The sequence below is a fragment of the Prinia subflava genome, chromosome 3 (genome assembly GCF_021018805.1).
Source record: "Prinia subflava isolate CZ2003 ecotype Zambia chromosome 3, Cam_Psub_1.2, whole genome shotgun sequence".
Classification (NCBI taxonomy): Eukaryota; Metazoa; Chordata; class Aves; order Passeriformes; family Cisticolidae; genus Prinia; species Prinia subflava.
The window spans coordinates 28,458,965-28,469,241 of NC_086249.1; the positions used below are offsets into that span (position 1 = coordinate 28,458,965).

The 10,277-nt window shown below is 42.2% G+C and overlaps 1 protein-coding gene across 1 annotated transcript; it reads right to left on the reverse strand.

Annotated features, from left to right (window-relative positions):
• Positions 1-213: 213 nt before the first annotated feature.
• LOC134549077 (high affinity choline transporter 1-like) lies at positions 214-10,202 on the reverse strand. Its single transcript, XM_063394488.1, has 8 exons — positions 9,945-10,202; positions 8,850-8,963; positions 7,138-7,293; positions 6,525-6,673; positions 5,872-6,015; positions 4,776-4,929; positions 3,723-3,940; positions 214-3,291 (listed from the first exon to the last, which is right to left on the reverse strand). The coding sequence occupies exons 1-8, from the start codon at positions 10,120-10,122 to the stop codon at positions 2,770-2,772; spliced, it is 1,635 nt and encodes a 544-aa protein (XP_063250558.1). The 5' UTR covers positions 10,123-10,202; the 3' UTR covers positions 214-2,769.
• Positions 10,203-10,277: the final 75 nt, after the last annotated feature.

Here is a 10,277-nt window from a genome sequence, read left to right on the forward strand (position 1 = left end):
AGTGCTACATCCACCTCTGGGGTCCCAGCACAGGAAAGTTGTACTGAGTGGGTCCAGAGGAAGCCACAAAGGAGATCAGAGGGATGGAACACCTCTCCTATGGAGACAGTCTGAGAGATTTGGGGTTGTTCAGCCCAGAGAAGAGAAAGCTCCCTGGAGTCCTCATTGTGGCCTTCAAGTACATTGAGGGGGCTTATAAAAAGGAAGGAAGGGGACTTTTTGTATGAACAGATAGTGACAGGACAAAGGGCAGTGTTTTTAAAATGAAAGAGGGAATTTTTAGATTAGATAATAAATACTTTACTCAAAAGGTTGGTGAGGCACAGGAACAGGTTGCCCAGGGAAGTTGCAGATGCCCAGTCCCTGGAAGTGTTCAAAGCCAGGTTGAATGGGGCCCTGAGAAACCTCATCTAGTAAGGGGCATCCCTGCCCATGGCAAAGGGGCTTGGAATTAGATGATTTTTAAGGTCTCTTCCAAGCCCTTAACATTCTATGGTTCTATGGTCAAGAGGTAGGGTGATGACCTTGGCATGAGGCCATTGGAGTTTCACTCTTATCTGGGTCATGCAGCAGGTCTGTACCCTGGTTCAAATGCAGCTTTGATCTGCTCCACATAGGGGGATGAACAGGTCCTCAAAGTAGGTCACCCCTAAATCTCTCAGGGGAGTATGCTTCAGTCAGCATCCAGCAGCTGTGATTTAACGAGAGCCCTGTTCTCCTGGCTCTGAGGTAATGATAGCTTTGGTGCCTCCCTTGCCTAAGCACAACCTCACACACTCCCACTCAAATGTGTGAAAGATTCCTGTGGTGACTGCCTAGGGCCATAGTCAATGGCAAAGCTTTTGATATTTAAACCGGTTTTTTTCTCCTTTTCTAGACACATTATAATTAATATTTCATGGCAGTCTCTAGAGACAGGAGAGAATTTCTGGTTTAACAAATATATCAACAAAGTATATCAGTTTTGGTTTAATAAAGTCCTGGAACAGGACTGCTGTGCATTGGAAGGTTAGTGTGCCCAGGTGTTCACTAATACTAGTACAAAACAGAAGATTATGTGATATTTTTCTGATAAGGAGCAGAAACTCCACCTTGCTGAGGATGGATATTTTAAAAGAGCTGAATGATCCCCCACACAGAGCAGAGTCCTGAAAGTCATATCTAGAGTGCAGTGCTGACAGTCCTCCTCCCAAGCCAAGGCAGTTGCCTTGGTACAATTCAGAATCTAGTGACTCCTTGCTGAGCTTGCTGCAGTGGCACTAGTGGAGCTTCTCATTTAGTGCATGGCACATGCTGGAAGTAAATCACAGACCAGCACCTTGTTTTCACCTCAGCAGTTCACCTGGCTGTGAGGGTTACTTTGCTACAGGATATTTTGTTTATCCCAGTAAGTATCTTCCTTTCAATAGTGGCAGGTGTTTCCACTCACAGCAGCTCCCACAACCACTTTGAAAAGGTACTGTGAGTGTGGCTCCTGCTGGCTCTTGTGGGTGGATTGCAACTGACCTCGGTAAGATGCTGCACAGCTGCTGAGGGAAGTATAAAATAACAGCCATCTGTGAGCCATTACTATGGAATCCTCTTGAATCTTTAATTTAGCTCACATCTTAATGATGCCATCTCACTGGGGGATGTTCTCAGTCCATCAGACCTCAGGCTAGAGTCCAAACTCACCATTTATCTGGGTTTCTTGTCTTCCAACCATTAAGAATTTATGCAAACAAGGTGTTGGGGGCTTTTCTGTACTCATCTGTGGCTTGAATCTTTTGGGATCTTGCCTTCAGGATTTTAGGATTTTGTGCCCCTGCAGGAAAGTTTAGGATCAGTTTCCAGCACCTTTCTGTCCAGAGGACTCACAGTCCTCCGAGTTCTCACACACCACTTTTTGTATGTCACACACCATCCTGCTGCCATGCTATGGTAAAACCTTGACACGACTGATATAACAGGTTTTAGACAAAATTCATCCAATAGTCTGTCTGGCACCTCTGTTTTTCTGTCTGGTTACCTTTTTGTAAATAGTGGCTATGTAAATCTTCGTGAATAGTTAAGGACTGTAGCTTTATCTTGCTTACTTGTTACTGCCCTACCAAGTTGTGCAGAGGGGATGTCTCACACATTCCCAGGCTGAGGGATCCACTGGCAGATACTGCAGTGGGGAAAGACATGCAAAAACTTTTGCAGTATGAAGGAAAGCTTTGTAAAGCATACAAGGAATGGTGCAGAACTGACATTACTGCTGCACTGCTGTGGCAGTTGCACTGCTTTCAGTAATTTTTGTTTTCAGAAATTTGATGTGCTCCCCAGGGATGATTATACTAAACCCCTTGATGTGTAATGGAAAAAGGTTTGCTCTTTTTTCTTTTTTTTTTTTCTTTTCTTTTTTTTTTTAAGTTAAGAGTACTCAATGTATCAGACATTAATTTATCTTCTTTGTGGTGAGAAAAGTATGTGACTTGGGAACACCCTAAGAGTTGGAGCAGGATTACAGCTTTGCTTTCAGTTGGAATACCAGGGGCACCTTGAAGCAACCACTGCTAGGGCCCAAGGTGTCCCATGGTCACCACCACAAGATTGTGCTCCACCACCATGTGACTTTAATCACTGCTGACTTCAGACTCACATATTCTCCTTGGATGAACAGAATGCCTCTTTATTTCTCGGGGAGAACTTTAAATAAATCATTAGTGGAGAAAGCAAAGAGCGATGCTGTCTGTGCCATGCTCTAACTGCAGAACACACTGTGGCCTTTCCAGTGAAGGCCCACATCTAATCATGGTTCTCTTCTAGTGCAGCAGCTGGCAAACACTCCAGTTTCTCCACCTGCTGCAAGGGGATGAGGATGGCGGTTCCCCCCGTGACATTGCAAACATCCCAGCTGCGAGGGAGGAGGTTTCTCTGAAACACAGCCTTGGCTAGGTGTGAAACAGCAAGGATCGTGCCCAAGGTGAGAAGCACGGTGAATGTTTTAAAAGGGAAGAGCTGGCTGTAGGTCCCGTTCACCAGGGAGCAGCCTGGGTAGCGGATGATGGGGGGGATGCTCAGGGCAGGCTCCCCTGCCAGTAGCCTCAGCAGGAGCCCAACCAGGAAGCCAGCAGCTGATCCATAAGTGTTCGTGCTGGGTGCAAAGAGGGCACAGCAGAGCTGGGGGAAGAGGAGGGCGTACACCAGCTCCCCACTGAGGAACCAGAGGTCGTAGACAGAGCTGGAGTAAAAAGCCAGACCAGCAGCCCCGGCCCCAAACACCAACATGGAGGTCCTCATGGCCCACAACACCTCTGTCTCTGAAGCCTGTAAAGCAGAGATTGCAGCATTAGAGACACAGTGTTTTTTGGCGGGATGGCCAACAGTGCCCTGGCCTGGGCTGGTTCTCCTCAAGCCCTTGATGCTTTCAGGCACCACTTGCCAGCAGCAGCCAGGCAAGGCAGGCACCCCTGGAGGGGCCCTCTGATTTTAAAGGTCACGGCTTTATGCTGTTTCCATTAACACCTTAGTCCAAATTTCATACTAGTCATGCTAGAATGAGCAAAGCTCATCAGTGTGGGTATTGGTACGCCTACCAAGGATATGAACACCCCTGGCTTATGTTTGGAGCTCTACCTCCAGAAATCAGTTCAGCAGCTGAAGGACACACACCTCCTGTCACAGAGTAGTTTAGAAATAGCCATGAAACAAGACTGTCTTTCCTGACACCAAAATTACTGAATGCTGCAACCAGGTACCTTTTTCCTCAAGATTTTCCTGTAGATGTTGTGAGCGAACATGGAGCCAGTGGAGAGAAGAGCTGAATCTGCAGAAGACATTGCAGCAGCAGCGATGGCTCCCAGACCAGTAATGGAGATATATGCAGGGCAGAGCTGTTGTAAAACAAGTGGTAGTATCATTGCTGACTCCCCTCTCTCAAATGGACTTGGAAGACCGTAGCTTGTCTGATTCCAATCTTTAAAGCAAAACAAGGAACAGTCACAACAAATCCTTTGTGGACATTTCTGCTAGCTTTGAAATTGCGTTTTCACAGGGGCCGGTCACAGAAAGGCTAAGAATGAGATCCACTCAGTGTTTTAGGACTTAGATTGATTTTTTGGGGTTCTTCTGTGAACTTTTGTGATTCCCCTTAGTACACTGCAGCTACCACAAGATCAAAATTTTCCCTTTTCCTCAGCAGCATCTATAGAAATAGGTATGCTTTGTGTGATTCCAGAATTGGCTCAATTAAAGGTTAACCCCTAGACACTGCTTATGACAAGGGAATTGAATGAAGTCATGACTCCAGCTGGTTTCCTTAAATGTTCAGTGATCTGGCTGCACCTTTACCCTTGTTCACAGCCAACAGAGGACTCCTGCATGGAGGCCGTGAGTTTACAGGACTGAACTTCTTGATTCCTTCAAGCAAGAACCTTATTGACAGTCTAGTAATATTGCTGGGTCTTACATGCCTAAGGCATGAACAGAAGGAAGCATAAAATTTCTAAAGTAGGATTATATAAGGTTTTAGAGAGTCTGCCTTCATCTTTCCTCAACACAAAGTCTGGAAAAAGGTCATTTCAGCATAAGGAAATAGCTTTAAAAATATCTTGGAGCTGTTTAAATGTCTGTAAGTAGTTGTGCAATGTACCTCAGAGGGCTCCACATTTTCTGGTATGGATCACATATCTTGGTGTTGAGGACCATGGGATGGGGTAATTTGAAGTCTCCATCAGGACTTCTTTGGATCCCATTTTAATCACCTTTGCCAAAACCACACTGATTGCTCAGAGACAAACAATTCATTTTACCTGTTGATGCTGCGACTGCCCCAATGAGCACAGAAGGGATGGCCATTGCAAAGCACCCGAGCCCAGAGAGGTAGGAGATGAGCCTTGCCTGTCCTGTCGAGGCAGCAGAGAGCACCCTTTGGAAGTAAGTCTGCCACGGGATGCTCCCAAGCACCTGAAACATTTCATCTGTTACCAGTGGTACCCACCAGGCTGCTGTAGGGCATTATCCATAATAATCTCTAGTGTTATCAAGTTCTCATTTCAAGTGCATAAATGTTGCACAGCTCTAACTCTTGAGGATATTTCTGATAGTTGAGAATTCCCTTTTCCTTTGTTTTCATTGCAATGGATGTGAAATTTTAATGAAAACAGGTTAATGGTTTGGCAGATGGAGAAAGCTCAAAATGGTTGTTTGGAATTGTGAATCAGGTAAAGAGGAAGTGAAAGTTTTTCAGGAATGCAGTTTTTGTAAATAAATCTACCCAAACTTAGTTATTCTGCTTTTAAAATGAAAAATAAAACCATAATTTTAGTTTTCTTAGCACACAAAATTAATCTGATAAAATCTGAAGACTCTGTCCTCATCAGACAAGATGTGTCCCTATTATCAGTTTAGTAAGAGCAGCACAACCTCCTGGAGGCTATATTGGCAACTCAAAAGTTGTGCTTGCAGTGGAACCAATTGCACTGTGTTTGGTTATGACCTGCAGTCATGTCATTTCAATTTTTTTTCAAATAGAGGGAATTTTACATATTTATGTTAAAAGCACACTATTGAGGGTGCAAGACCAGTATCTCAAAAGGCAGGAAATTACTCATTTAGGTGCCAGGAGAGGAACTGGCTGCCTGGATGGTTTTACCCAAGAGGTATGTTCCTCCATGTGGGTAAAGGATGGAGCGTCCCTGCTTCTTCTTATCCCACAGCTGAGCCCTGGGTCTCCCCAGTCCATTTAGGTTGCTGCAGGGGATGCTAAGAGACAGTTTTACATCTCCAGCCTGTGCCAACTGGCCTTGCAAGGTAAGGCTCCTGGCTGGTAGAACTCACAAGCTTTCCAGACAGAAAGTCCCCACACAATTCCTCCTCCCAACCACTTGTCCAAGAAATACCCCATACCAAGTAGAAGAAGTCATCCAGCCACCTTCCAAGAAACTGTTTTTCTATCTTCCCAATCCAAGGGTCTTGGTAAGATTGATGGGTTGCAGTGTAATAAATACTTTCTGTTGCAGAATTCACCAGGGCAAAGGGGATACAGATCCACTAGGATAGAAATGGAAGTTGTTAACCATTTTCCCAGTGTTCTTATTCTTGGAGAACAGATATTTAAGTTAAGGTAGATATAGAATGTAAACTTACATAAGATTAAGCCTAGACTTAGAGTCTTCCTTTCTCCCCCTTCCTTACTCTAAATCTACATATTTCTGGTTCATAACATCATCAAGAACATGAGTCTGTAATTCAAATTAATTGGTATTTTCTGTAGACAGATCTCTTTCCATCCAAGATGGTTCTAGACAGGTTCTGCAAATTTCACTTTTGTGCAGACTTTTTGTGTTCACCTAGCAAGGCCAGTGGCTTGTGTGAGCGCTGTCTGAAATGCATATGGTACAAAGACTTGTAAAGACTGTCACAGTTTTCAGGAAACCTGTTCTCCTAAAGAGGAACTGCAGGTCAAGGAAGTTAGTTTTGGTCTGAGACATGCTGGAAAGAAGAGCAGGACTTTTCCCTTTAGTTAGAAAAATGGTACCACAGAAATGCACAGGACTTGCCAGACTGAGGGTAATGAAAACCATCTGGATGACATCGGTGTAGGCAACAGAGTAGAGGCCTCCCAGAAGAGTGTAAAGTATGACAGTGCATGCCGAGACGGTGATAGCCAAAGAGCCTCCAATATCCAAGATGACCCTCATTGTTGCTCCTGCAGACAAGGACAGCAGCCAAGTATTTTAAGACAGATTTCATATGTGCAGAATACAAGATAAATAAGGATATGTTATTCCTGTGGTGCCAGTACAAGGTACTGTATGAAAAATGCAGTCTACAGAGAATGTGCACAGTGGGAACTCAAGAGAGCCCATGATTCATTCCTGCTCTTGCTGCTTCACCTTGCTGCATGGCCATTGCCAAGACACTTTGCCTTTTTACATGTCTTCTCCTACTGGCAAGAGGAAGGTACAAACTCACATTGGAAGAGTTCTCTGTTATAATGAATATATAGCACTATTTGTTTAAACCTGAAAACATATTTTCTAGAAATGATAAATGCTTGCTCTTCTCACAAAAGGAGACATGAAGCTCAGCTTTCCACAATTCCCATTAGTGTATTACACTCTGTCAGTCCACATGACCTTTAACAAACTTAACAGGAAAGCAAATATTTACCCAGGGATGCCAGGATAGCTGCAAACCAGAACACCTCTCCTAGCAGTGGTGGAATGAAAAGTAAGGTTCCCATCATGTTCCCATAAGTTTCTTGAAGGGGGTCCATCACGGTCACATAATTCTTTGCTCTCATTGGATTTACAAAGAAGAAACCACCTATCAGAAATTAATGACATTTTGGTAGAATTTTGCATGTTTTATATTCCAGGAAAAAAATGAGTAATATAGTATATGTGTATCAGACTCACCTAGTGAATTCATACATAGTGGACCCTAAAGAATGATCCAGCCAACCAGACCCAGGGTTTAAATTCACTTGCTAAATGTGGGGTTTCAGCCATTCGAGAGGTTCCATCCTATAAAGGATATCTGCTAACAGCTGATATATATGACCATCCACTTTTGGCACACCTAGATCTTTCTGCAGTGGCTACTGGAGGCCAGAGAAGAACCCTGTGGCACCCCAAATGGCACAAAGTACCTGTGTGACTGTAACAGGAATTTAGCTCAGTGGAAACCCATATATAATCTCCTCTGCATCCTAAAAGACCTACCAATCAGAGACATAAAGGTTTCTAAAAAGCATCTGTGGAAGATGTCAGTAGACAGAGTGGGGCATTGAAGACTCATACTTGGCTAAAAAGGAGGCAAAGTTTTGTCCTTGGTCATGTGATGCAACCTGTTGATATATAGTCCTTTTCTGATCACAATTTTCATTTTGGTAGCTTCATTGTCTCTTCCCAGTGCTATATTGTTTTAATCTGCGCACTGAGCTGAGTCCCACCCACCTTCACCTAAATATTAGAGCTCAGATGTGCATCCATTTCATTAAACCCAAAGAATATGTATTGTGTCTAACCCTGAAGCCAACAGGACTGCTTGTCTGGGCACTACTGACCTGAGCAAAGATTGCAGGATCAGACCTGCACGCCTCAGTTTCATTATAAAAAATTATTCACATAAGCAGTGCTGGCAATATATTTCCAAGCCTGATTCATATTCACGTCAGTTGGACTCTTTTCTTTGACTTGAGAATAAAGGGTATTGTTCTTTTAGAAATTCCTGTGTAAGGTCTGCACAGGTTTCCTTGCTTTCATCATCCTGTGTCCCTAAGTTATGGTATAACACAATGTGGCCTGAAAGCAACTTTGGTCTTGGCAAGACAGCTGAACCTCAGCACAAGTCCAGTAATGCTCAGAGTTAGAAATGGCAACTCAGGTATAGAATACTGCACACTTAGCTTAATTTCAACAAAAAAATGACCAGCTATAAAGTGGCATAAGCTGGAGGCACAACACATTCATCCTGAGACTACTCAGAAGAATGCATTTTAGTGGAAAAAATCAAGATACTATTATTTCATCACATGGAAATTCCAAGGAAAAAAATTAGATACCAATACTCTCAATAGTCTGTGAATTAGAGACCATGTGAAAAAAGCAATATGCACATAGATGCATTTTTCTAAATCCTCATACAAGATTTTTGTCCTATAAATTACTACAAGAAGACAAAACTCTACACTAGCTCCAAGCTACCTTAATTTATGTTTCAGTTCAAAGGATACCATTATAAATGCTTATTCTCAATATATGGGAGACTGAAAAAAGAAAATCACATTTAAAATATACCCTGTATTCTGTTACATATCTTAATATACTGCTATGATATATTTTTAAAGCTCATGTGTCCTAATTACACGAATTATTTACCAATAACAAGGGACAAGGCAAATCCCACAGGTGCCTGCACCCACAGTAATCCTTTTGAGGGCAGGTAGACAATTTCAGCTGTGCTGTTGATGTATGCTCCTCCAACCCAGGTGGCTGAAATGATGGAAGATGAAAAGGTCAGAATTGAGAGACATATTCTCAGTTAATCCTGCAGAACACTCAGAGAGTTTGTAAACATTTTTCTCATACAAATATTGAATCACACTTCTATTTTCTTTGCTGTTTTCTGCTGACTAAGGGTAAAAGTATTAGAATCGCACTCTAAATAATTTTCCAGCTTCAAGAATGGATATCTGTGTGTGCATGGAAAAGCTCAATGTTTAAACATTTAGAGGCAGTTGGAATATAGTAATTTTTAATTACATTTTTTTTTCTCTCAGAGGAAGACTTTTGCTAGAGGAAATGAATTGCCTTTGTATAATTGCCCTCCTTCAAGGCCATCACTTAGAGGGTCTAAGAAAATAGACGTTAGGGAAAACAAATGGAAACAGACAATGGAGGCAGATTACAAACCTACAACAATGACTTAAGTGTCTTAGCCAGGCAAATGCCACTGGGGGATGCCTTTACAAAAAACAGGTCAGGGAAACAAATTTCAGATTATGCCAGGCAGCAAGGATAGAAAAAGGAAGTTGAGGGAAACTCTTTAAGAGAGAGAGCAATGCTCACCATGAGTAACAATTTATTTCACACAGAACTGGACTTTTCTGTGAGTAAAATTCTTCTGTTACATTGGATAACAGAAACTGGTTCACAATTAAGACCACAGTCCTCCTTAATGAAAAGTGGTGTATTCTTTTGTAATTCTTAAATTAAACTCTTAACAAAACTCTTAAATTAATCTTTTTAATTTAAGAGAATCTACATAAGCATTAGGTTCTGCTCAGTGTGAAGAGGTTTGCAAGAATCCATCCCAAAATGATTCATGAAACCATTAACTCCTTTAAAGTCACACTTAGGCAAAACCTACCCTGACATTAAAGGAGTTCACTTCCTTTGAAAGAAAAGTCACCCAGATCTATGCAATACATGTGTTTTAAGAAGAATCTTTTAAAGTCTTTTAAGAAAACTTACCTGTTGCAGTAAACAATCCAATGAAAACATTTATATTCCTGCCTCCAACCATGGCCATCTCTGTTGGGTTCCTGTTCTGCTGATCCTTTCTGCTTTTCCAAGACGCCCAAATTCCAGTAGTTAAAGTTAATGTAAAAAACACACTCAGAGATACTAAGCCTGGTATATTCACAGCCATTTTCTGTTGCTTAATTTAGGTTACAGAGAGGAATAATGGTGAGATGATAATGTTCTTTGATCAAGTACACAATCATAAAAAATCAGTGGATAGCAGTGCCTTGTAAAGAAACTGCTGAGTATTTGCTGGACTTTGCAACAATAGAAGAAGTATGA

What these genes read in the sequence shown, in the direction of transcription:
- LOC134549077 (XM_063394488.1), bottom strand. Translation starts at nt 10,122, where the DNA reads ATGGCTGTGAATATACCAGGCTTAGTATCTCTGAGTGTGTTTTTTACA. An exon ending in AGCTATCCTGGCATCCCTGG is followed by an intron (nt 6,674 to 7,137) that starts GTAAATATTTGC and finishes CCTTGTCTGCAG; the next exon opens with GAGCAACAATGAGGGTCATC. An exon ending in GGCAGTCGCAGCATCAACAG is followed by an intron (nt 3,941 to 4,775) that starts GTAAAATGAATT and finishes TTTGCTTTAAAG; the next exon opens with ATTGGAATCAGACAAGCTAC.